This window comes from Lonchura striata, chromosome 13, assembly GCF_050655825.1.
Source record: "Lonchura striata isolate lonStrDom1 chromosome 13, ASM5065582v1, whole genome shotgun sequence".
NCBI lineage: Eukaryota > Metazoa > Chordata > Aves > Passeriformes > Estrildidae > Lonchura > Lonchura striata.
This window is the reverse complement of record NC_140715.1, coordinates 15275555-15302947: the sequence shown is the minus strand read 5'-3', so window position 1 is coordinate 15302947 and position 27393 is coordinate 15275555. Positions and strand designations below refer to the sequence as shown.

At 41.8% G+C, this 27393-nt stretch overlaps 1 protein-coding gene across 1 annotated transcript in view; it reads right to left on the bottom strand.

The window, feature by feature from the left end:
- GALNT10 (polypeptide N-acetylgalactosaminyltransferase 10) overlaps positions 1-27393 on the bottom strand; it is a 75452-nt gene that overhangs the window by 27703 nt on the left and 20356 nt on the right. Inside the window, exons 2-4 of the mRNA XM_021552285.4 lie at positions 10171-10273; positions 9149-9287; positions 5898-6064 (exon numbers count right to left, since the gene is read on the bottom strand). Of these exons, the coding sequence (XP_021407960.1) occupies positions 5898-6064; positions 9149-9287; positions 10171-10273 (409 nt within the window). The remainder of the gene's footprint in view (positions 1-5897; positions 6065-9148; positions 9288-10170; positions 10274-27393) is intronic.

Genomic DNA, 27393 nt, shown 5'->3' with positions numbered 1-27393 from the left:
GAGGGCCCAGCTGGGCCAACACTTCCAGAACAATCCTGATGTTTGGAGACTGCAGCATTGTCAGTGCTGCCACATCCAGCTTTATTGTTGTACCAGCACAGTGCTTTGCATGTACCTCATGCTTTGGAGATGACTGATGCTGCAGTTCTCGTCGTCAACAAGGGACAACATTTGTTCTAAAACACTGTCATTTATACCAAAGTAATCTTAAAAACAAGTAAGAACAGGCTGTCACTCAATATGCAAATAATGGAATGCTGAAACGTGAGTATTATGTGAAATGCAAGCACTTAGCCACAATCACTGATTTTTGTCAAGCTCAGCCATAAAATAAGATAAACCCTGTGTGGTATGTACCCTTTCCTCTGTGCACACAGCCAGCCCCAAGTACACCACAAGATGTTTCTTTTAATGACATTCAGCAATTAAGTCACAGCCTCCTGCACACAGTAAGCTTCAAATGTCTTGAATAATTTTAAAAGTTTCACTGCTGCAAAGGGTGAAAAGGAAAAATCCTACCATGGCTGGCATTAAGGGAAAGGCTGAAAAATCCATTATATCAGTTTGTTGCAGAAGCACATAAATGCAAGCAATTAGTTTGTTTTAAAGGTATTCTTTTACAGGTGTTTCCTAAATATGTTATGAGAGCTCTGCAGAAAAGGACCTGGGAGTCCTTGGGCACAAACTGAAGCACAGGAAATGCTGGTTAAGCATAAGGCATTTTTTAAATTACTTTTTTTAAACTAGGTCACTGACAGATTGACTGAACAGCAGAACAGGTTCCCCAGAGACATTATGGAGTCTCCATCCTTGGAGATTTTCAAAATTTGGGTGAATAATAAGATCTGGAGAAACCTGCTGCAGCTGAGCAGAGGGGTTGGCTTAGATGATCTCCAGATTTCCTTTCCAAACTCAACTAATTGTAATTCTGCACCTGTTCCAGTTCACCAGGAGTGTTTGATGCTCCACTGCTGTGCTGGGCTACCAAATACCTACCAGGTGAAAAGCACAGAACATTCTGACAAGCATCCTGCAAAGGGATGTGCCACCCCCTGCTCCTCCAGCTCAGGGCTGATCATTTATTACTGAGAGACAGAGGACAGCTTTACATCTGTTCATGCAGACAGAGACAGCTTTTACAGCAGAGGTGTCCACGAGCTACAAGAATTAGGTGGAGACCAACAATTCATTTAATACAAGACAGACCCTGGAGCTGAACAGCTCCATTTCTCACCACAGCAATTCTGCTGCAGGCCCAGGGACTTAAGCAGACCCCGAAGAACCATGAAGTGCCTGTTACTTGTGGCCAGCTATCAATAACAAAATGCCATCAGAGCTGACAGAAAAAGCTGCAGTGTTACAAACTGACCTGCAATTCCACTTCAGTTCTCCTCCTCCCATTTCTATGACAGAATAGAACCAAATTCCCACTCAGCAGCATGGTAATTAGATATTCAAAAAGCAAATAAATTTCACGTGACAGTCCCCAGGAGAAAACTGATATACATGGAAAAAACATTTTAGTTTACTTAGGGCCATTCTGGTAACAACAGGCTTGGAGGGATGCAATTAGTACCCTGCAAGCCAGCATATGAAAAGGTTTAATTTACCCTATCAGACCTAAAGAATAACTATAGAAATTAAAAGTGAAGCCACAAATCTACACAGGACTGCCAGAGCTAGGAGTTTTTATAATCAGGAATTCTAGAGTGGTAGTTCACATGTGTTGCATTCCAAATTCTGCTTATCCAGAAGGGGAGGCATTATTTTGGACCACCCTGCAAGAGCTGAGGTTCATCAAACCCATGGAGGTCAGTCTGTGGCTCTCTAGCAGTTCTCTACCATGCAGGAAGAAGCAGCCAGTGCTGGGCAGGTTAATTCTTATTCTCCAACAACAGTTTGCTGAATTGGTGTCTCCCTTTTCAATATAACCTATTTACTTGTGCACAGAAATCCCTACAAGTGTTCTGAACTGGGGATAAAGTTTTTACCTCACTCTCAATCAAGTCTGTAGGGAAATAAAGCATTGTAGCAGTCTTAATGCAATGCTACCCTGACAGCACAGACTTTCTCTATTGGTAAATAGAGAACGTAAAAACCAGCCCTGCAATATTCACTCTGCTGTGACCAATGGCACGTGATGGAAAGCAGCTCCTTCTAAATGAACCCAACCTACCAAGGGAATCCCCGCAGAGGAGGATTTAAGTGTCAGGAAGGAGCTGCTGGAGGTGACAATGCGGTCTGCAGCTCAAGGCAAAGGGGATGGAACCACCACAGTCACTGACCCCACTGACAGGCAGCCTTTCCCACAGCACTCTGGGTGACATGGAATTCTGCACAAAATTTGGGTGAGGAAAGGCCAATATGGATCATTTGCATTATACTGCAGACATACAAAAAAAAACCAAAAACCCAAACCATTCCAGACAGAAGTTGTTCCAGCACATTTTGACTTTCCAAATACAAAGCAAAGGAAACATTTAAAAAACATGACTTGTAAAGCTTTTGCTGCTCCCTGTTAAGATTTCCTGTCATCGGGACAGCATTTTTTGGATGAAAAATGTTTATTGCTAAAGGTCACAGAGTTGTCTCTTTCAAACAAATTGAGAAATAAATGGCTGCTGACACTTCCAGATGATGATTCATCTGTCCAGGAGCTCCAATAATGCACAGCCACAGCTGCCCCTCAGGTTTGCTGCAGATCACAGCAGCCACCAACTAACCCAGAAATCTGTCTTCACTCTCCTGTCACTCTGTTAGCCAACTTCTCAGCCCTCTTCATAGACACACCAAAAATTCCTTATACTCAAGCTTAAAACCAGATGAAAAACTATGAAAATAACATCTGTCAGGAAAAACACTGTTTGCAGTAGCCAGGTTTCAACATTTACTGTTTCTATTATTACTAAAATCCTCTTTTCTTCATGTGCAGCAAAGGCTCTCTGTGTATGAGATACAGGGATGGAAGAGGCTGATGGACCAGCACCAATAGCACCATTCCCAAAAACCAGTGAAACAGCAGAACAAGAGAGAAACATTCCAGCACCTCAAGGCAGCTGGCAAACCCCAGCACATTTAACCCCAGCACAGGTCAGCACACAAGAAATGCTGGCAGGAGAGAGAATCTCCTTGCCAGGGAAGGTCAAGCTATTGAAGAATATTCTTTAAAGAGTTATTAAAGTTCTGGAGGTCTGTTTAGACAACTCTCGAGTGAAAGGCCAGAATGAGATACAGCAGAGATATCCAATGTTTTATCCTGTCAGACTAACATCTCCATAAAAATAATTAATAATAGATTTTTATTGAGTGATTATCCTTTCCATCCTTGGCTTTTCACTGGAGTTTATGGTGACTATTTACTGATCTCTTCAGGGAAAGGAGATGACATTTGCTGTTCCTACTATGCCCCTGTGACCTCAGCCCTGGCCTCTACTGTCACTACATCCAACAGTGATTCTGTAACTTTAAAAGATGCTGCTACAAATTTAGGGGACTATTATTTTAAACAGAAGCACAGAATTCTTGAGGACAATACAGAATACTTTTCAGACAATGCAGAGGACCAATCATTTATGATTTGCAAAGAAAAATCAAGAAATTTCTCATTCTTTCTGTTGCTCTCCAGTTCTGTGGCACAGCTGTGATGATCAGCTTGGATGTGGAGTTCTTATTATCTGCCCAATTTAATAATAAGAAACAGATAACCAGAGCAGATGCCTAACAGTCCAAATCCAAGAATATGCTCTTTTCAAACATATAACATACAAGTAAAAGTTTTCCTGGAACTTCTGCTCCTTCATACATTTCAGTTTGATGCATTAAACTATCAGTTCTGTTACTAGGTTGAATTGTTTGCCATTTAGGTTTTTGGTGGCTTTTTTTCATTTGTTTGTTTGTTTTAAACAATGGATAAATTACTACCAGAAATTTGTAACCATCAGCCTTTCAAGTCAAGATCATGTGATTAGGATTTAAGAGCCCCCTAAGACTAAGGATCTATTTAAACCCATTGAGGGATGTGCAAGCCAACCACAGTGTGGTTAAGGAAGAAAAGTGTGGATACAGAACTGACAGCACTGAAGGAAAGATGTTTCATCCTAACCAGTAATTGTCCCAGTGTGCAGAAATCAACTGTGCTAGCAGGAAAATACTGGCTTTTAAAAAAATCCAAACAAGAAAAGTCCCCCCCAAAGAGAACCCCCACACCAGTTTTTATTAACACACTCTTTACTGAGTGTTATTCTCTTCCCTCGACAATTTAGCCTACTGTCCAGCACCTGGAATCTTTTATATCCATTTATAAATAGATGCTGCACACAAATGAATCCCAGCTACTTCTTGCAACCTTTGTATGAAAGATGGATGACCAAGGGAGAAAAGAGTTTGTCTTTTGTTTTTGGCAGGTGGAACAAAGAGCAAGCTGGACAAACAGCACAGGTGCAGACTGAGGAGCAGGGGTGGAGCCAGGAGGGTTCTCTTTCACCTGGTCGAAGCACATCTAAAGAACAAGGAAAACAGATACACAGGAAACTAGATTTCATTTCTTTCACTTCTCTGAAAACAAACCCATTTGTACAATTCACTTGTGGTTACAGCATGAGCTTGTCTAATTTGCTTCTAGACTGAGTAGCAATAAAAAGACCTTGTCAGGAAGGTGGGTTTTCCTTCTCCTCACCTTAGCCTGAAAATTCTCTAAAGAAATGCTTATTTCATGTAACATTGATTTGTTCAATGCAGCATGCCTTGCTTGCAAACTAATGAGAGACGAACTTCAGACCAAGTACTACAGCTGCTGGGCAGTGCCTATATGGAAGCCAGTATAGGTCAGAACACTAAATATTCACAAGCTTGTTTCCAAGATCATTTAGGAGCTTCATAGATGCCAGGTTTCTGGAGATATATCCTTCAGGAGCTGTAGAGAAAGCTCTTTTGCCTCACTTGAGTAATACCAGTGTCTTGAAATCTGCAGCTCATAAACCTAAACACTCTTAGTAATTTTAAATGAGAAAACAGAGTTTCTAGATCTGATCATAACCCCCAAAGTCACTGTGCCCTCTTCAAAATGAGTCAGAAGACTTCCCAGGGGATTTCTCCATCTATGCAGTGTCTACATCACAGGGGCATTGATTCCTCCTTCACTTGACTTTTCCACCACAGCAAGGGTGCAAAGCACAAGGCAAAGGGCAGCTTAATTTGCATCAGGTACCATTTAAGTGGCTCAGAGGAAAATATCTCAGCAGCTACATGCACACATTGCTGCTGCAATGAGAAGTGGTTCTTCCATTCGCGGTGCCAGTGACTCCACACCTCTGCAGACAGCTCTTCAACCCAATCCAAAGTGACTACTCTGGGTAGTGCAGTGCAGAATATTGAGGGAAGTTCCCAGCAAGGGAGAGAAAAGGTTTGGATGCTACACATTTACTTTTCAGGAGCACAAAATTCATGAGCAAGGCAAGTCAAATCATGGACAGTCCCATCTGGGACAGAAGCCCCATCTGAGGGATGGAAATCTTTTGTCAAGGATTTTTTTACATGTTCTGCAGCAAGAAAGAAAAAAAGTAAAAAGTAGAATGCAAGGAGTGATCTATTCCCAGCTCTTGGCTTTTTTTTTTTGTTATTTCAACAGTCAACATTTAGCATTTTACATTAAGGGCTACACTGGTCCTTAGCTGAATATTAAAACCAGCTATTGCCCAGAACACAGGACAGTCCATGTCAGCAGCAGCTAAACCATCACACCCTGAACATGAAACATGAATTTTCTGCTTTCAAATGTACCGGAGCAAGATTGCTCTGAGCTCTGCTGCTGGCGAGTAAAAAACCTCAGGTGATCATACACATATTTGCAAGTGCAGTGATCCCTTAGGCAGGGAAGGCTGGTGGGGAAAGCCCCCTACCTCTGTCACTGAAGTCATCCACCAGCACAATCTCTGCCACCAGCTCGGGCGGAGAGCGGTTCAGGACGCTGTGCACCGTCCGCAGCAGGGAGGACCAGCCTTCGTTGTGGAACGGGATGATCACGCTGGTGTTTGGGAGCTTCTCCAGGTACAGCTTGTTCTTGCAGCTGGCACAGACAGAGCAAGTCAGAAGGTGCTGCCAGAACACACCAGTCACACCAAAAAACACACCAGCACTTCTGTATTAATTACAAGCAAGCAACTTAGTTCGTTCTTTACTCCTCAAAATGATGCAGAGTGCATTGATTTTCTTACTTTTGAAATAGGGGTAATGAACTCTTGCCTTGTAGGGCAGTTTCATTAATAAAATTCTGCAGTATGAAGTGCAGTGTTTACTTTCCTGCAGGTGTGGCCATAAGTGGACTTTACACCTGGTTAAACAGGTAACCTCTGAGGCCACACAGCGACCCAATGTAGTTAAAAAACACCCAGCAGCTCTTCAGTAGGGGTCAAAAATCTATTCCATCTCTGGAGTCCCCTGTGTCCAGAACAAACCTGTGTGAATGGAGGTGTGTGGAGAGTACAATGACAATGCCAGCAGGACAAGCTGCCCTGTGCCCTGGAGCAGGGCAGGGAGGTCCCACGCTGCTCCCTGTCCCTTGCACAGCCCCCATGCTGCTGTGCCCTGCCAGGACCTGGGAGGCTGTCACTCTGTGCACAATTCCATGCACACAGGCACTCATTCCATGCCCTGGCCCCCGGAAGGGCAGACAGGAATGAAAGCAGCTCTGGCAGTGGCAGCTTTTTCCTGGTACCTTTCCCAGGGCATGGAGAAGGATGTACCTATGTTATACAAGCTCAATACATCTGTGCCTACAGGAAGTTACTCTGGTGCCTGTGTGAGAGGACAGTAACTTATTCTGGGTGTAATGAATTGTCCTGGGGTGCTGCCAAGAGCCTGCAGGCTGTGGCTGCAATGCACAGATGCAAGATGCAAACTGAAGCTGCAGGGACTGCTTTCATCCAGCCCTTGGCATTGCCACCCTTTCCAACAGCTACTAGCTACAGCTCTGTTCCAGTATGAACTAAGAGCCCTTGAATTGTTTCTAACTCTTCTTAAACTGGAATCGTCTAATTTTCTGACTAATTTTAACAAGTGGAAAACTTTAGCTATTAAGTTTAACCATTAAGCGTGGAGAGAAATTGCTTCCCTCCAGCTACTGTATCTACAATTGCTTTACAAGTCCTGCAAAATTAGTATTTAATATTAAAAACCCTAGAGGCGCTTAAAGGAAATGTTATCAGGGGAAGACATGACTGTTGAAACAAACAATTGTATGTGTGCACCAGGCAGAGCCAGTACATGCTGTGCCCCAGCTCCCCGAGTCCCACAATTAACAGAAAGGAGAGGTGACACATGGTTTGGTACATTAAAGTCCACACAAACCATCTCACACATCAGCTGCCTCATTGCCCTTCCCCAGCTGCTGGGGAGAAGCCCAGCTGTGGCCTCACAGCTTAGGGCAAGGCAGACAATGCATTTTTCCCCAGGACACCTTCTCCTCACACTCCCTGCTGTCTGTGGGCATGATTCCAAACTCTCTATTGCCTCACTGCATCTAAGGGGCTCTAAAACACAGCTCCCTTCTTTCTGGAATACTCTTTATGGACTTGTAACTTTATGACTAGGTCTCAGCCTACCTTTGTTATAAACTGCCCTCATCAACCTCTCCAGTTAGACAAACCATACCATTTCATGGATATCTTTTGTAATGGGCACAGAGAATGCAAGCAGATCTTTCCAGTTGTGAATTCCTTCTCTGCACATCCCCACTATGGGCAACCCTGCTCCCTGTCCTGCTAATCCCAGCACCCACTAGGCACATGCTCTGTATCCACTGCTCGAGGCCCCCACAATTACAGTTTGCTGTGCTGGGGGAAAGGATTTGTCAAGCAACAAGAAAACCACTGCAGCAGCACCATTAATCACAGATTAAGTCGTTGGTGTCTCAGACACTTCACTTATTAACTTTATCTGGGGCTGGAGTTAAAAGTTTCACATTTTACAGAAGTTAAAATAGCAGAATTAGGAACACCGAGTCGCAATTTCGGGAAACACTGGAGCATGTGAGGCAACACATTAAACCCTCAGATAACAAAATACTGGTGTTTTGTTATCTGATTATCTGATGTTTAAGTTCCCAGAACCCAAGGCAGACTCTGTAAATGGAGGTCAGGTAGAATTTAGATTAGTAAACTCAAACTGTAATTTCCTAGAATTTGAGGATGGGCTGATGCACAGACATCTTCAGTTACCGGATTTATCTCTATGTTTAAACATTTCAGCTGCATGCCTAAAATATTTCTGGTGTTACACTCACTACTATTTTTTTATGTGTTTATACTGAGAAAGGGTGTCAAGCCAGTGTGTTTGATTAGTTTGCTGTGACAGCTGAAGAGGTAATATCTTTTGTGCAGTTAGCAAATTATAAAACCTGACTTCTGGAACTTGTAACTTGTGAATAAAGTAGATGTTGAATTCAAATTTACTAAATTGTGATAAATACAGCTTTACACAAAAGAATCTCAGATTTAAATGTCTAACAATGCTTTCAGATTAAGAACCTCACAAATAGTATTTAAAAACCTCTCAGCTTTCTATAAACAAGGGCTAAGTCCTAAGTGATGCACCTTTGCATGAGAAAAACTTCTGGCTTGATCAAAATCCAGTTCAACAGCATCTTACAGCATAATGTCCAAAACCAGATGAACCCTAAAATCAGCATTCCACTGGAACTCATTTCCACCTGTAAACTCTGATGAGGCTGCTTTTATGAGGAAGATGTCCACAAAAATAATCCATAAACCTGGTAAAACTCTTCACACATAGCTGAGTGAAGCTACTCACATCTTTTTCTGCTCCTGAGCATACCACAGTCATTTCAGCTAGTGACCAATATAAGAAGTGGAACCTCTGGGTTACATTAAAGATTTCTTCTGAGCAGGGTTGCAAGTTTAAGTCTTTTGAAATCAAAAAATGATTTTTTCCCCCAGATTTTACCTCTTCTATTTCCCACTGAAATTACTGTACACCATCCTTTATTAAGGAAATACCAGGACCCAGCTGTGCAAGGATTGTATTTTATAAACAAAGGTACAGGAGTCCATAATAAAAAAGAACATATTTCTGTAGAGGTGGTAATTTAGGGCTTGCAAACCTTCACTCCTAGAAATGCAAACTGTATACTCACTTTGGATGCCTGATGTCTGGAAGGGAACGATTCAGAGAAATTTTATCACTCACAAAGATATTAAAGCCATTTTCCCTGTATGCCTGGTCCACTCGTTCTGCATCAGTCATTGGGTAAGGTTTTCCCTGTTCTCCATTTCCTGTGGATAGACAGAAAGTAAATACAGATCATTGCTGCTAATTACTGCTTAACGGGCCAGAAACGAATCCATATAGCAGAGAAAAGAGCACCTTATAGTCCTTTGAACATTCCTTTATGAGTTTTGTGCTCTGTGTCATTTAGCACCAGGTCAACCACGTCAATTTAACAATTTTATCTGATAAGCAGTTTTGCTACAAACCACTCAGCTGTGCAAATCAAAGGTAAAAATCTTCCTCTTAACACCAGAAACAGATGAAAGGGTTTTGGCAATGCTGTGGAAGATCTACAGAATGCCTTTTGTTTCACAGTGGGAAGAATCAATGTGGTTTGAGTATCTCAGCACTGTTGGAATTCTCAGCACAGATGGATTTGTGCTCTCGCACTGAGGGGCAGAGCCCTTGCAAACACATCAGTGTAAAGCTGTGACATTCAAAATAGGCCTTATTTGCAATGCAAGAGAAACCCCAGAATTATGGAATGGACTTGCATGAATGTTATAGTCCGTCCAGAACATTTTTCTTATTCTTCTTTTCTGGATTTTCCATTTTTGGGAGAGGTACATGCACACTTTTTTGAGGGAGGGGGTAAGTTTTTTAAAAATCAATCTTACACCTGTCATAAAACCACCAAGATCTAAGTGATACATTTGCACCTCAAAATAGTTATTGTGGAGTTGACGAAAAAGGAATTTGACTTTGTGGGATTTATTTGTGTGGGATTAACACAGTTGAAAGATTAAGAGATGAACTGGCTTTAATGCTGCATCATGTCAAGAACATCACCTTGACCCTAATGTTGAACATGTTGTTCTACATTCAGCCTACCAAATAAAATCAAAGTTACAATCTGTATTAAACCATTTTTATAGCAATCTTACATACCTACACGTTCAGAGTCCCTCCTTATGGCTTCTTTGTTATGCCAGTCCTTTTTCCTTTGTCCATCAGCAAAGTAAGGGTCTTTCTTTTGCCTCACATATGGTGCCTTTTAAACAAAAAATTGGATATATAATAAATACACAACAAATGAAACCCTTCCTCAGCAGCCTCCCCTTCCTGTAAGAGGAAATTAAACATCTCCCTTAAGGTAAGACATCACAAGTAAATGGCTTTTAGCCCGAAAGGGCTGAGGGAGGAAGTGAGTTCTGCTTGTTTCAGAACTTTATCTGAGTCTGTTAAGTGATATTTTTCCAGGGCACCATCACGTATGCAGAACATTATTTCTTAATCAGAGAATCTATTAAAAACTCCCATTTTCATTTTGAAAACATCCAATACATCTTACAGCCTTTTTGTTAATTAAATAGGATGTACTGGAAGACCTACTGCAGGATCATTATTAATGAGACACTACCACACCTGAATAAAATCAAAATAAGATTTAAAAGGTCATTTATTAAGACTCTTGCTGCTGAACCCAATTAGAGATTCTATTTCATTATGTTGTTCCTGAAATTCAAGCCACGGGTGCTTTGAAAACAAGTCAGCAAATGAAAATCCCCAGTAATCCAATGTCTCCTGCTCACCCCTGACTCCACTGGATGGAGACTCACATTTCTGAAGGAAAGAGGAGTCATGAGAGGCTGCAAAAGCCTGATTGATTCACGTCATGCAGGAGAAGGCAAGTGCAGCCCCAGAGGAGCTGAGCTGGTGAAAAACCACACACTCCTGTCATGAAAAGGCTCACCTGAACTCACCAAACATAAATATCAAACTAATTTGTTTAACCTGCCTCGTGGTTTTCCAGCTGTCCTTAAACAGCACCTGCAAATTCCTACCTGGTGATAATGCCACCCCTTCTAATCATTCCCACTAAATAAACCACATTAGAGCACACTACCATCCTGTGAAACTTTTTCTTCCGTTTTACAAGAACAATTCTTTGCCAGGCCAGCTCACTGACCAGTCTCCTCCTCTGCCAGGAAAAGTCCTGGAAAGCTCTCACAGAGCAGAGCACCTCCTTGCCAGGAGAATTTTGCCAACTTTCTGAGCACTAGCCTTCTGCATAAGTATCATAATGGGCACAGGAACTACTGGCAGGTCTGAAATATCTGTATTTCAGATCTCTTTTGTCTCTTGTTTATAGTGTTCAGGACTGAATGCACACACCAGGAGAATCTGACAATGCCACTGTTCCTCCTGCCATTTGCTGGGATTAAACCTAAGAAAATCCCTTAAAAGAAGTTGCTCTGGAAACCCCACCCACCACTGCAGAGGAAAGCATGGCCAGAATGTCCAGGGACTTGATCCAGAAAGAAGAATACACAGTGCAGCCCTGAACCCCACATCACCCCCTGGGCTTGTGGGAGCCCAGCACCCCAAGCCAAACCCATACACAGTGAGCAGGGAATTCAGGCAACATGGAGAAAACCAGGAAAACTCAGACCAACCAGCAAACAGACATCCAATCTGTCTAACACAGCATTACTAAGGGGGCTTAAATCTCCTCTCTTTCTGGGACTTGGGCAACTTAAAACTAGAACTGCAAAAGCACCTCCCTTCCCTCTGAAAACAACCCTTGGCAAACAGTGGTCCATTGCTGCAGGTACCCATGGGGACTGCTCCCTGTGCTGGTTTTGGCTGGGGTAGAGTTAATTTTCTTCACAGGAGCTGGTATGGGGCTGTGACTTGGCTTTGAGCTGGAAAGTGTTGATAAAACAGGGATGTTTTTGTTGCTGCTGGGCAGTCAATGCTTTTTGGCTTTGCCCGCAGAGAGGAAGGTGCATGGGAAGCTGGGAGGGGACACAGCCAGGACAGCTGAGCCCAGGGACATCCCAGACCATGTGGTGTCATGCTCAGTACATAGAGCTGGGGAAGGAGAAGGAAGCAGGATTTTGAGTGATGACATTTCTCTTCCCTGCTTTCCTGGAGAAGGCTGAACACCTGCCTGCCCTTGGTAAGCAGGGAATGGATTCCCTGGCTTGTTTTGCTTTGTGGGGTTTTTGCTTTACTTTTTAAACTCTTTCTCTCAACCCATGAGTTTTCTCACTTCTAACTCTGCCAATTCTCACCCCCACCCCACGGCAGGGGTGAGCTGCCAGCTGGGACACAACCAGGACAAATTCCTCCTCAAACACACTGAAATGCACAAACGGGATGGATCTGGAGCTGTCCTCCATCCACAACAGGGAGACGGGAGAGAAATTTGAACTACACCCCAAAAGATTCACACCAACATCTCCAGACCCCTCTGAGGGAAGCCACAGCTCTGGGCTGGTTCAGGAGGGGCATCTCTCACCATTACACAGCTGTCCCACCACACAGCAGCCTAAAAGCCATTAAAAAGCACTTGTGCCATCCCTGCTCAGCGTGTGCAGCCCCAGGCTCTGGGCTGGGCTGATCCTTGTCTTTGTGAACTCAGTGTAGGATAATGTGTACAGGGAAGTAAATTTTCTGCACAGCTTCAAGCCATTCTTCAGAGGGGTCAGCAATGTGCATGTAAACATCCTCAGAGCAAGCAACAACCTAATGCAAGCAATTTAAACCCTGAGATAGAGGGAAAGCAGGCAGCAGCACACCATCCTCCAATGCTGTTAAAATAAAGGAAAACAAAAACAGAAAAAACAAGTCAGAGAATGCCACTGCATTACCCACTGCACCAACCAGACACATGGACAGTAGAAAGTCAAGCACACTGATTTATTTCTCTCAGTCGCAGATAAATTTACACATAAAAGCATCTGTAGCTGGTTAAGCTAACCCTGTCAGGGCCACACATGTCAGTAATTTGTAAACTTTAAATTAAACAAGAGGGAAAACTATAAAGCAAACGCATCAGTTATTCAGACCTCTCTGCAGTGTGGGACTTGAGAGGTGCACAGAGTGAGAGTTATTGATCCTGAAGTCCTGGGAACAGGCTCTGCACAGCTCTCAGTCTGGAGACTTACAAGAATCAACACTTCTTCATGTTGGCACTGACAAAATGAAACGAGGACTGGGCAGGGTGAGTCATTAGCAGCTCCTCTGCACTGCTTATGGTGTTTCTGCCCTGTACAGCTAACACCAAACTGTTCTATTCACACAGGACAAGCACAACATGAACCTCTGTTGGATCAACATAAGCCACCAAGTGGCTTTTAGAATCCTGAAGGATTCACACAGTTCCAGGTCATGGCAGACATGCTGCATTCTGGAGCTTTTTTTGGTCTTTGGCAGAGTTCATCCAACACTGGAGTCCTCCATTACATTTAATTCAACTTGGGTAAATGTTAAGAGGTTAGAATATTTCTTACTGTATCCCTTGCAAGCAAACATACAATGCTTACACTGGTTTTGCAGGTCGCTGTTAAAACACCATAACTGAAAAGTCTGCTGTGAGTCACTGACAAGTTCTGTCAACAGTGTCTAAACATTAATTTTGAAGTGACTTTCAGTGCTAGAAAAGGAATATCAGTGTCTTTGCCTCGGTGACCTTGCCAGCCCTCACCATCCACACAGCCCTGGAGGGAAGGTGCAGCTGCAGCAGCCTGATCAGTGTCATATTTTGGGTTAAAAACCACACTTTCAACACCAAGCTAATTTCAGCAGACCACCAAAAAACATCAGTGTGAACCATAAAACATTTGCCTTCCCCCTCCTCGACTGCAGTTCTTATCTCATGCCATCACTACCAGAAGAGCTGTGTGTAAGGTTACGGGCACGATGCCACCAGGGGCAGAGGAAGGATGTGCACATATGTCCCCATAGTCCCTTGCACTGGGAAAATGGGCAGGTTGCTGACATTGATGTAATTTTGGAAGCTCTTTTCCTTCTTTCTTGCTTTCCCCTCCTTCTTTGTAAAAGATGTCTGAGGCTCTAGAAATCCAGACACAGCATACAAGGACCAGAATGTTGCTTTTTTTAGTGGTTTACTTCAGGGATGCTGCATGGGATTTGACTCAATTATGCAAATTATGTAAGTTGATGCTACTCCTTCAACAAATGCTCTAGACTGTGGTATCAGAGCAATCTGCAAAACAGCAAGTTTCCTAGGACTGACTTTTTCTTTAACTCTTAAACAAGCATCTCATTTATGGAGAGTTATGTCATACATGTAATGCTGTATTTCATCTCAATTTCCACTCTCATCCTAATTTCTCATTAACTCTAACTGCAGAGCAGGAGGTAGAACCATTATTCCCCCCTTATGTGCATTTTAACTGTGGAATGCAGTGACCATTGTTTGAACACTGGAGCTGTCAATTCTGCATGGTTAGGGTAAATTCACATTATGGATGTGGATTTCTATCCCTACAAAAGAGGGATAGAAATCACACTTTTGCTCTGTGTTAGCTTCCCATTTTGCAAAAATACAGCTGCTTTTTTAAATGGTCACTTGTAAATAACACGTAAAAAGCAGATTTCAAAGCGTGAAGGTTTCATTATGATTATCTAGTCAGGCTATGTAAGTGCACCAGCCATTGAATTCCATCCAGTATCTCCTCCAACAAGCCCATAAGTCCTATTTCAGCTCAAGCACATTTTCTTTCCCTTAAGAACTGAAAGTTGTTTACCACTAAGGAGTGATTACTTCTCCAGCAATATCTTAAACTGTTCTCCTGCCTGTTTCCAGCCTTCATTTTTAAAAAACTGAAAATGAACTAAAGTAGAAAGGCATATTAAGCAATACATTGAAAATGGATTTAGACAGATTGCTGTAAATAAGCCCCTTCTGTTGTCTACCACACTGTTACTTAACACGCCGCCAAAGCAATTGATCAGCGTTCAAACGCCAAATGCACAAAAACAGAATTTTAATTTTTTGTTTAATCACTATTTAGTGTGCCTGGCTGCAGCCAAAATAAAAAAAAAAGTGCAGATGGAGACATAAGCCAAGAGTTTTCTACACATGGGGATTTGCTGAAGCATATATGTTAACCATAATGCTGTACAGATCTCAAACCCTCTTCAAACATTTGTTTTGCTGATTTAGTATTTTCTTTCAAATCAAGGAGCCATAATCAGACACATGATTTTTGAAGATAGTGTCAAACAGGGCATCTGCTTCACTCCAGACCTCTTCATTTATCCCAGCACCTCAGCAAGTCTGTCTTGCACTTATATCCTACAACAAGATGTTGAAGATGCCAAAATAATTCAAGAAAAACAACAGGGAAAAGGAAAGCAGCAAATTAGAACGTTTCCTCTATTTATTAAAGGAATTTTCAACCTGAGGTGAACTTGGTGGAATACTCAAGAGCACACACTTGGGAACAACCCAGTTGTCACATTGTGTGACATGGCAAAGCAGAAAGAGAAAACATTTACAGGCAGATTCTTTCCAGTCTTCCAAAACCTGCAGTACCTGAGGTGTTTCAGGAAGCAAAATGTGAGGGAAGCCAGGTCTAGCAGAAAACAGGAGGAAGAATCCCTCTCACTGCAGCAAACTCAGGTTTTAATGATTGTGGCAGCATCCATGCCAAATGTAAGTAACCCTTTCATTAATAAACAGATAGCAAGTGTTATTGCACCATGAAGAAATGCAATTCCTTATTTGGTTTGTCAGAGCTCTATTAGCAAGTGTGGAACAACAAACTGGTGCAGCACTCATGCAGCACAAACAGACTCCATCCTTTTTACTGGCAGAAAAACAGCTGAGACTTTCAGATGAGCTAATGAAAAATAAAAATATCACCAACATCAGCTGGAGGCTGCTCCTGGGTCAGGAAGCTGAGCACAACCTCAGTCAATCAAAGCTCCTCGATTACTGGAACAGGAGGCAGCACACTACTGGAAAAAAAGGCTGCTAAAAGCCTGTTGTGTGATCTACCCAAGTGTTTTCAAAAGGTTAATTTTTGAAGCTATTTCAGTCCATAAAAAATTTAAAAGGTACATTAACATAATTCATACCTTCAACATTTCAGGAACTATTATAAGCAATGCAGGACTAAATGGTACCCCATCATGCAGAATTTTTAAGTGCTCTCAAAGACAAAAAAGCCAAGTTCATCTTTACAGCTTGCTGGGACTCACATCCAAGCAACAGGTTTGAACCAGACTTTAATTTTTCCTGCAGAATGCTATACCTTGGCCATAATTTTCTTTCCCACCTGCAACACCAGTAATACTGAAATTCAGATTTCTCCTTTGTTTTTGAGGAGGCCAGGCTTTGAAGCATGGAAATATCCTATCTGATTCCTTCAGCAGTAGAGCCCCAGATAACTGTGGGCACTCCTGGATCAGTCCTTACCCTGTGTCAGAGAATAAAACCACAGCTGGACCAGAACCAGCTGAAGGGATCAGTGCAGAAAGGCAAAAAGCAGAGCCTTTTGTGCAGAACATTTGGGAGCTGTAGAATTATTAAAGAATATGTTCCTTGCAGAACACCAACTCCTCGGTGGATGGGACAGCCTGCTGCTTTCAGCTGACTCTGCTTTTTAATGCAGTAAGTTTTTTGGATCAAGTGCTAGAACAGTACTTGTTTGAAATGAAACTTCCACCCCCACCCCTTAAATTCCTTCAGTTAACAAGTTTTATTCAACATCAATTGCTGAAAACCCCTTAGCACAAAAAAATATTCATTTAGCAAAAAGTCCTGGATCACCAGTGGATTAAAGTCTGCAGACATCAGCTGAGGACAGTGACAAGACATCCAGCTTAGTCATCTATCGCTGCCAAACACCTCACAATTTGTTCTTTGCTTACCTGTAGATATAATATTATGGTTTTGTGATGTTCTGAACTTACTGTTTGACTAATTCAGCCCAGGCCTGCAGAAACACAGCACCTTCCAAGGTCAGCACAGAGCACCCAGCAGCATTTTCCTCCCTGAATTTAAGCACATCTTCTGATAGCACAGCAGTTTCACTCTCAGACTTTCCTTTCAGCTGCTAAAACCCCAGCTGGCCTAGTTTTAGAATTCATTTGCCCACAACAGCTTTCTCATCTTTTCTGTTCACTAAAATGTTTACAGCCCTTTCCATCTACAGAACTGCTCCACCTCCCACACTGAGCCTGTCTCAGGAATCGGCTGAACACCGTGGAATAAGCTCCTGCAGGCATTTAGCTGGGGTAAACCACCTTGTTTTTCCCTCAAGCAATAGGAACATTTCTTTGACCTTGCTCTAAGATACAGCAACACCCTATAAAATTCCCAAAGAACATCTCATGCCCTGGCTAGCCTGTGGTTGAGATGGAGACAACCCCCTCCTCACCCTGCCTGAGCTACAACGGCCACGAGGGGCTCGGACAACAAACAAAATGAAGATGCAGACAAAAGTAATCTCTGAACTGCCATTCCAAATAAGATTAGACTTCCCACCCCTCCCACCTTCCCTTTCTGCTTTACAGCTTGCTAGTAACATAAAACTAGATGAGCTTTCCCAAGGAACCAGGGCACATTTAGTGTTTTATCACACGTCCAAGAGCTGGTTTTGGACTGCAACTCCTGGCAGAAGCTGTAATCCAGAGAGATGCACTTTGTTTTCCACAGAATCTAGTGCTAGCTGAAACTGTCTTAAATACAGCCTTATGTTCACAGAAGGGAGCAAGCTGGTTTGGAGATCAGCTTGAGAAGTGACCATTTAAAGCAGAACCTGGCATGTGTCTGGAGATACCCACACTCCATTTAACTCAACTGAACAGCCCACAAGGTGTAGTGGCTTCCAACAAGGGTAAACTCTGGAACACTGTTTCTGAAATCTGACTTTCCAGTAAAACTTACAGATTATGCTGTATATGCAAAAATAGTTGAATGATCTGTATTATGATTTAATAAAAATGCAGGACACAAAACCTATTAATTCCACCATTTTGGTGAAATCCCTGTATTCGAGCTATAAACTGCAGATCAGATTATAGGAATGTTAAGCCAATCGAGGACTGCTCAGATGAACACAACTTCCAAATATGTTATACACAAGCATAGAAGCAAACATTGTATAAAATTAGCAGAAATCTCATTAAAAATACATCACAATGAGCATCCTGAATACCCTCAACACAGAAATACTACACAAAGGTGAATTTCCCAGCATTCAACCAATACAAGATGACAACTCAGGTGAAGCTGCAGGTAGGTGGACCTGGCAAATGTGTGACTGCAAATTTGACTTGTTCAGTTTACAGGAAAAAATATACAGCATTTATAAATATTTGAATGATAAAACATGGCAATTTGTGCCTTTCATTCAGTGGAATTGAGTCCTTGGGAAACCCTGGTATAAGTCTGGGTATAAACTGGCATAACTGCTACAAAAACAGAAATCAAATGATAAAAAAAGATAAGCTGTTAATGTTCCACTCATGTCTGAAGCAAGGACAAGACAAAATCTAGCTGCTAGACAGACAAAAGAAAAATTCTAAGTACTTTCCACAGAGACAGACATTTCAAGAGAAAAATATTTAAATTTTGGGGATTTACCAATGTGCAAAGTATACTACCAGGACACTCTGCACTTTGTGATAAAGGCACAAGCAAGACTGCACTAGAACATGTTTTCTGAGGTAAGATGAGCGAGGCAGTTTGAAAGCTTGCCAACAGTTATAGTTCATAATAGTAAACAGAAATGTTCAGGATTTTGCCCAAAAAAGCAGGAAGAGCACCATAAGGCATCCATAAGTCTGAAAGAGCTGCTTGCAGACTGCAAGAGCTGACAGTGTAGATCAGATATTTACCTTTCCTCATGGAAATTGGGCTGCTGCCAAACTTACACAAACAAAATTCAAGGGCATGTTATAGAAGGTTTGATGCCTGGTGAGGGGCAGAGATTTGGCAGCAAGCACACAGTGCACTGGCTTCAGAAAGGTTAATACTGCTCTTCTGAAATCTCCAAAAAGGTAAAAAAAAGACCCAACGTTCAGCACTAAGGAAAAATATATTCAATCCATATAAAACCTACGTGACAGATATGACTCAAAAACTGGAATAAGAACTGTAGCTGCCACTTTGCTGTGTGCCAGGTACTGAGAATGTGTTTTATGTCAGCACAGTGCTTCCCACAGCAAGTTGCATACCATGATTAGAAACTGTTTCTTTCCTGAATTTTGAAAGCTACTAGAAAAAAAAAAATATCTGTATTCTAGGTTTTTTTCCTTGAGCCTTTACCCATCATTAGGAGTTACATATAAAATTAATGAAGTGTCTCTAGTCAGATATTTGAGAGGAGACACAATCTGACTGTCATCTGTGGAAAAGTCAGACCCAAAACCAGAGGATGGCAGAACCTCTATGGACAGCATCCACCAACACAGGGAATGACCCCCAGACCTGCTCTGCCAGCTCACCTTGCTCAGCAGACCACAACTGCAGCTCAACCCTAAAGCACCCTGGAAATGCAGACAGGTGGCTCAATAAGTACTTGGCCAAAAGGATTTTAGGGAGAACTTAAGGCATCAAGAGGCCTACAGATATTTTCAGAGTGCACTCTTCCCCCATTTATCTCCTGCTGCCAGGAAGAATTAGCCTGCCTACATAACACACAAATCTTGAACCACATCGTTCCTGCTAATTCCAGGAAAGCAAAAAGAAGCAAAAAGCATTTTTCAGTTTTATTTTCCACACTCTTCTGGCAGTACCTTTAGTGCTGACACTGCTCACTTGCCTTGCAGACATTGGGAAATCAACAACCACTCTGACAGCTTTAGTTTAGGGAAAAAAAAAAATCATTTTTTCCAATAAACTTTTACTATTACTTCAGGTGGTGCTCCAAAACAGCTTTGCTGCCTGATTCTCACCAACAGCATCACTCTCAGCACAGCTTTTTCTTAGCAGCAAAGCAGAAAAACCACAATTTTCTGGCTCTCATCAACAGAATATTCCTATTTCCCTTTTAGCTATTTAAAGATTTTAAAGTGAATTCCATACCACCTTCCTGGCAAACTTGATGCTTCTTGACAGTTTTAAACTGGAAACACCAGCACTGAAAAGAAACATTTAACAGGGCTCTTCTTCCCAAGAACTTAAATAACTGTTGCTCACACAACTAGCATGTTGCACCCAGCAAATGCACAAAAATCCCAAATTCAGTCATCAACCTCTTCTAGGAGACCAGGTCACCACTGATGGGTGGCAAAAGTGACTCAGAGAACACACATTATGGACTAAAAAACCCACCAGGAACCACTCAGTGAAGGTTATCCCATGGATGAGTTCTGTGTACCTTAAAAATAACTTGCATTTCAGTAATGTTTAGAGGCCTCTCAGGAGTTAAAAGCTGAGGTGCCAAGCACAGGGAGAGCGTCTGGCACCCTTTCCCCACTCCTCCCTCCACAGGGAAAGCACTGGCTGAGCTCCCTGCAGCATTCCTGTATGTGCATCATCTCCTCACACTTCCCAAGTTTCATACTCCTCTCACTCCTGAATCTGCTCACGAGGCTTCCCTGCACCCCCTTTCCAACAGCACATGGAATTGTGAATATCACAACATCTTTATGCCACCCCAAGACTTTACTGTCCACGCCTGCACCCTGGGGTGAGGTGAGGCTGACCCAAGGACAGGAAAGGATCAAGTCCCTTCTAGAGATGCCCTCCAGTAGTGACCACTGAGCCTGGTTTGGGTGCACAAGGGGAAAATAGAGGCTGGAACAACAAATTAATTTGGTCTGGGAAGAAGCTGGTTGACAGTGTTAGGCTGCCTGTGGAAGGCAGAGCATTTTCAATAACTGAAAGATGCTGAACACTTCTGGGGAATTGAGGAAGAGCAGGGCTGGGGATGCAGACACCAAAACGTTGTATATGTCTTAAAGGTGACAAATCACTTTTGGATGTCATCTTAAAAGTGACAAACTGCTGCTAACTACAGCAGTGTCAGGATTAAAAAGGAAGAAACAAGCAGCTTCTTTGTGGGACACATAACAACCAGGCAGACAGGAGAGAAAAGAGAGGCATCACTGATGCAAAACTGAGCACACTGAGTCTTGTTATTGTTAATATCCAAATTGGAATTCACTGAAATCTAATCAAAACTTACACATTCTGATGCAAACATTCAGGTCATGTGTCAAAACAATCTTTGCCAGAATCTTTCCAGACCCTGTAAAATTATCTATCGATTTCAATACTGGAATGGAAAACAGGCTTGTTAAATCTGCTGATGTCGCTAACTGGAGAATGGGATTAAAATTCAAAAGCAGTCCTGGCCACAGAAAAAAAGCATCAAAAATTTAGGATACAATTCAAAGGGTAAAAAAGACATTAGCTGCACAAATGTGAGACTTCAATGATTTTTTATGCAGCTGTTCAGCAGCTGTTCTGTCATCATGACTGTATGGAACTCTGTCCTGCTGTTTGAAAAAAGCTAATTTCATCCTGAGATATTTACAAAAACATCACACGCAGAAAAATACAAAATAATGGATGCTGATGAGGGCAGAGATGACTGGGCAGAAAAGGAAAGGCATGCATTACAAACAGCCTTCATACTTTTCCACACTGCTGCAAAAAAGAAAAGGCTAAGACATGAAATTAGAAGTACCACACATGGAATTATGGAAGAGGCTTTTCAACCATGTGAGAAATTAATATATTCCATCCTGGGCCAAGAGGCAATTTGACTTGAGGAGTTTAATTTCACCACAAGGACCTTAAGGGAGGTCTTTCCCTTGAGAATACACTGAATTCCTAAAATTTTATATGCCCACTTCCTGAATAGAGTTATAGCAGCCAAACATCCTCATAAGCATCCTTTAGGCATCACATTAAAACATACCACAATATTTTCTATTTTCCTAGACTATTCTAGCTCCTTTAGCACAGTAGAACTAAATTCCAAAAAAGCTGAATTATTTAGAGCATCTACTGTCCTTCAGGGTCATTACAAGAGCACAGAAGTTAGCCCTATGATAAAATATAAATTTTCTTCTCTACGGCATAGTCTGACCTCGCTATAATGAAGCTCCATGGGACTGAGAAAAATTGCTGTACAGCAGGACATTCTCTGAAATACAGTTTTTGTAGCTTCTCATACCAGAATAAAGAAGCACCCAATTTGACTCAAATGTGTTATAGATGGTATTTTTATGAGTCTTGCTCCATATTGAAAGAATACTGCTTAAGTATCGATAAAAATGGAAAAAAAAAATCAATAAAGAGATAAAACGCATGGTTATACATGAGATGCAGCAGAGAATGACAGCAACAAACCCCTCAGATTTGCTTAGGTGTTTGTTCTACCAAGTCTCATTAAACAGGAAAAAAGAATTAAGTTCCCCCTGCTGGGACTGTTTCAGAGAGGGCAGGCTATTAGCAGGTCGTGTTAGAGAGCATCTGACTAATTCATTGTGTGTTCATCTCTCTGGAGTCCTCTGAAAATTTATGGTGTAACACCTCATGGCAAAAACAGCACTGGCAAAACAGTGCTGGCTGCTCAGCTCACACAGGGAGCTCCACTTCAGCTCTTTGGAGGAATTCTGAAGGTGAATCTCTGTTCAGCCTTGTACAGAGCAGCATAAACGATTTTAAAGCCTCCTTTTAATGGGAACAGGGTGTGAGACACAACTTGTATCCTAGATTTTGTGTGTTCTCTGGACTCAAGGACAGTTGTTCTGGGAGTATTCAGGCAATGCTCTGATGTTCCTTTTAAGAGCCACATTCATTGGCTTTCAGCACAGACAAGGATAACTCTGCTGGAAGGGGTTATGGTTAATGCTGTTCTGCAATGTGAATGAAGGAAGACGGGCCACTGCCCTCTGGAGAATGATGTCCTACAGAAAAGCAATGGGAAGATCATGGGTGCAGCACACAGCATTTTAAAAAGGTTTTCAGAACAGCCCTTGTGACACTGGCAATTTTTTCCCCCCTGAAGCAGCGCAGATGTTTTGAAAATGGAGCACTCCAAGCCTGTGGTGTGCAGAGAGGAGAGGCTCCCTCTGCTCTGACGTTTGTCTGCACTCACAGTTAACATCAGTCAGACTTCCTCAATCCTCTGATGTGGTGAACTGCAATCAAACAGAACTGCTTTAACAAAAACTTCATCTCCTTCAAGCTCTGTGGCTGTTAAATGCTCTGCCAGACTTGCACATCTGTTGAGTGAGGAAGTGACCTTGGAGGAGAGTAAGGAGGCTGAAGAAACTGCAGGGAACAAAGAGATGCAATTACTGATGATGAACTGGTCTTATTACCATAGAAGACTGAAGTTCAAGACTTGATCTGTGTCATAAGTGAAGAATCAATCTGGTTAATTTTGCCAATAGCCATTCTACGGAAACCATTTTTCATTACTACCCAAGAAAGAGCTCTGACCTGAGGAGTGAGAGCATTAACCAAAGCATTTGGGGGCAGCCAACACTGCCTGAGAGCTGTTGCCCTTCAGCCCATCTCCTGACCACAGAAAGCTTTCACAGAGATCCCTTTTGCTTGCAACAACAGCCTGTTTCACACACACTTCATGCAGAGAATCTTAAAAACCCTGCCAATGCCGGAATACTATTAAATATTAATTCAAGACTAGGATAATGGGCATGGGGGTTCCTTCCTCTCTTCCTGCAAGTCAAAAATTAGTTTTCCATCCAAGAATGATTTTGAAGAAACTATATTACATATACACATGTAGCAACACAGCCTATCACAAGTTTTTATCAAAAGTGACAAGTTCATGGCATGAACATTACAATGTCTTAAAACCTTTCAGCACAAAAGAACAGCTAAAAAGTCCTGAATGACTTTGCTCAGGAGATGGACATCGTATGTGCTCCAGCTGACCTTACTAATGATCATTCAAGCTTCAAATCTGCTACTAAAGTCTCCGTTGTAAGCAATTATTTGCTCCTGTGCAAAAATGTTCATTTCATGCTCTGTAAACACATCTCCTTGTGAAAGACCAGCCTGCCCATAAAGATTGCTTCTGACAGCCTGCTGACCATCTCCTGCAGCAAGTGCCTGGAGCATCTTTTGGAGGCAGAAACATCTGTTCTCCCCTCCCAGAGAAGAGAACATGCTTACAGGTGAGCCATGTACAATGACCTTGACAAAAGCCAGCTGGAAAGGGTTGGCACTTAAGACAGAGTAACTTGACACTGTAAAATTAAAGACAGAAGCAACTGCTTTCAAGTAGCTGTAATAATTTGTCATAGCATTTAATCAACTAACCGCTTGTGGAAAACATCCCCTCTGCAGTGCTGCTCTCAGGGTAAGGATTCATGGATGAGACAGGCTGTGGTAGGAAAGATGGCTTTTTAAGTAAAGGTGGAACTGCAACTGGATGGGTGGTTGTCAAGTTTCAGGGGAAAAATGCACCACACTGGTTACCAAAACTAGCAGTAATAAGCAGGCAGATTATTTAGCCCAAACCACAAACAGCCACACCTAATCCTGTGAGCAGTCTCTACCCATGAGATCATGAAAAATGATGCTACATTGCAAGTGTGTTTTGCCCAAGAACATTAGTTTGAATCCCAAATCCATCATACAGTGCCAGTTTTGGGTGTCAGCACATGCAAGACCATTGGGAGAAAAGCCGCATATTCTAAGGTAATATAAAAAAGAAAGAAAGAAAGAAAGAAAGAAAAGCAACTGTCTTCCCAAAACATAAGATAAATGTTCAACGTGGAAGTTGCTACCTTTTCTAGAAAGGCAAGAGAATCATAAATATGCCAGACATTTAATGCATGGAAACAAGTCAACTTTGAATAATTTTATGCTATTAAGAGATGCACACTGAATATGCACACTGAATATGGACCCAGATTACTTCATAATTCATATCTAACACATACTAAAAGTCAGCCTTGGCATTTCACAGCAAGATGCCAACCAGAGTGGTCTTTCAGATGCATCTAAATTCACTTCACCATGCAGACAGAGCAAGGAAACACTTTCACCCCTCCTCGGTATCTACTTCAGAGAGAAGTGCCACTTCTTCACAGATGACTTCAACCAGATCTATTTTCCCATGCCTCATGTTACAAAACACTCCAGAGGCCACATATAAAGTGAATTAGTCTTTTTTATTTCTAAGAACAGCTTCTGAAACTTGAAGTAAGCAAAGAGACTTCAAGATTTAAGTGCCCACATGATACTCCCAGATTAGGAAATATTTATGTATTTCCATAAATTTACCACTCTGCAAGAGGCAAGACAAGTTCACCATTCCAAAAAGCCTAAGCCAGAGTAGTTGACTATTATGAATTATAAAAGTATAAAGCTCAGATAAATGTCTATGTTTCAGTAATCCCATTTAGGACAGCTGCTCAGAAGAGCCGTTGTAGGGCTGGATTTTCACAAATTACATTAAGAGGAGGGAGGACCATAACACTTACTGTAATGATGAGATGTCAATTTTGCCAAAAAGTAAAAAGGAAGATTCTTAGTACATGCAATTCAGTGGAATTAGTGTCCAATTTGCATAACAAAACAAAAATCAAGGCTGTTCTGTACTTTCAAGTAAAGCTAATCTTAGATTGATAAATCCTGACACTTTTGTCCATGGTCTGAAGTAAATCCTTGCAAATTCTTTGAAGGGGTGAGACCAACAGTCTTTTTACTCTACACAGCTGAGCAGAAACAGTTTGCTGAATTACACTGCTGTTCTACACTCATCATCTTTGGAAGCAGAGCTCAGTTTAAAGGTTTTTTTCTGGTCTCAAATCCAGGTTCTCTCATCGATCTGATTGCAGTCCCCATCCAGAGCCATGCCAGCACAGCGGAGGGGAAAGTAAACTGGAAGATGGGGGCAAGATCATCAAATTGCTTCTATTACTGAGACAACCCCTGTCAAAGTCCTCCTTAACAGGCCCTGGTTACTGGATCCTCATTTTTCAGGCAGCAGAGCAGCAGGCAATTAATTTACTATTCTTCTGCCATCTCTACCACTCCAAAAAAGTCAAACTCTTTCAGGCTTCCTCACACAGGAACATGTATCAATGTCCACCTCCCCCTATAGTTTAGGCTTATCAAACCAAAGAGGTTAAAAACCTCTTCAAGCAGAAAGTTGCTTTTCTCAAAAGAGAAGGGAAACCTCAGTGCCAGCCATAAAGTAATCAATAAATAATTATTAGTAGGTGAGAAATTCAACACATTTTTGTCTGCTTAGTACACCTATTTTTATATCTCCAAACAGCTGAATCTAATTAGTCTGCAATTTAAGCCACCTTCCCTATATGAAACCTTAAACAGGCACTTGCTTTAGTTTCTAGAACTGCATCAAGCCTGTTAGCATTTTAATCTCAGTGACAGCCAAAGAAGAGACTGATTAAACAACAACTCCACAGTTCTATTTAATCTTCTTTTCAAGCTTCAGAAAGACCTTTGCATAAAAAAAAAGAACAAAACAAAAACAAAAAAACAAACCCAAAACACCAAAACCAACCCAATGCTCATGTAGTTATAAAAGCTTTCATCACTTAATCCTCTCTTCTGTAAGAACTCTCCTGACTGACTGGAACTCATTCTGCAGCAGAGTTCTCACTGCAGTAAGCTGAACATGTCCTCCAAGAGGGGGAAAGTCTGAAGAAACTACAGTACATGATGAGTGACATGGGAAAATCAAATACTTTAACCTCCAAAATTCCTTTAAATGCATTTTTAAAAAGCAGCAGTTTCTTCGAACAAGCCAAGATATTCCACTTAGACCACAGAGATGAGAAACCACCCCAAATTCCTTCAAGTTAAATGGAAGCCAACTTTCTGCTAGATTCCATCAAAGGTAGGATCATTTTCTTTTCCTTAAGAAGATGCAAGGCAAAGTTCATAGCTTCTATGGATTTCAGAGTATTCAGATCAATCTTCTGAGAGCTGCATAAAAATACCATGTGCTTTTAACTGATATTTCAGAAAATGAATTGTGGCTTGTCTTTTAATCTGGAATGTGAGGGATTCAGGTTCCATACACAGTAGAGAAAAAGGACCTCTGAGCATAATTATGTTGAGACAGCTGCAGCTGAGGAGCACATACTATCTCTTGAGATTTTTTTTCTGATGGAGTTATGGCATGACACCAGAGCAAGCTCAAGTGATAGTGGAAATATCCTGGGTGACTGGAGGCTCAGGTGAGCAAACACTAAGAAAATATTAATATTACAAACATCAACCTTCAGTTTTAAGCTTTCTTAGTAATGATTTGTAAGCCAAGAAAAAATATCCAACTCAACACATGCAACCAGTAGCTCTGGAACTCAGTAGAAGTTCTCCTCCTTGCCAAGACTTTATACATACATTCTGTGATTTTTCCAGAGCCACCCCACAACTGGCAA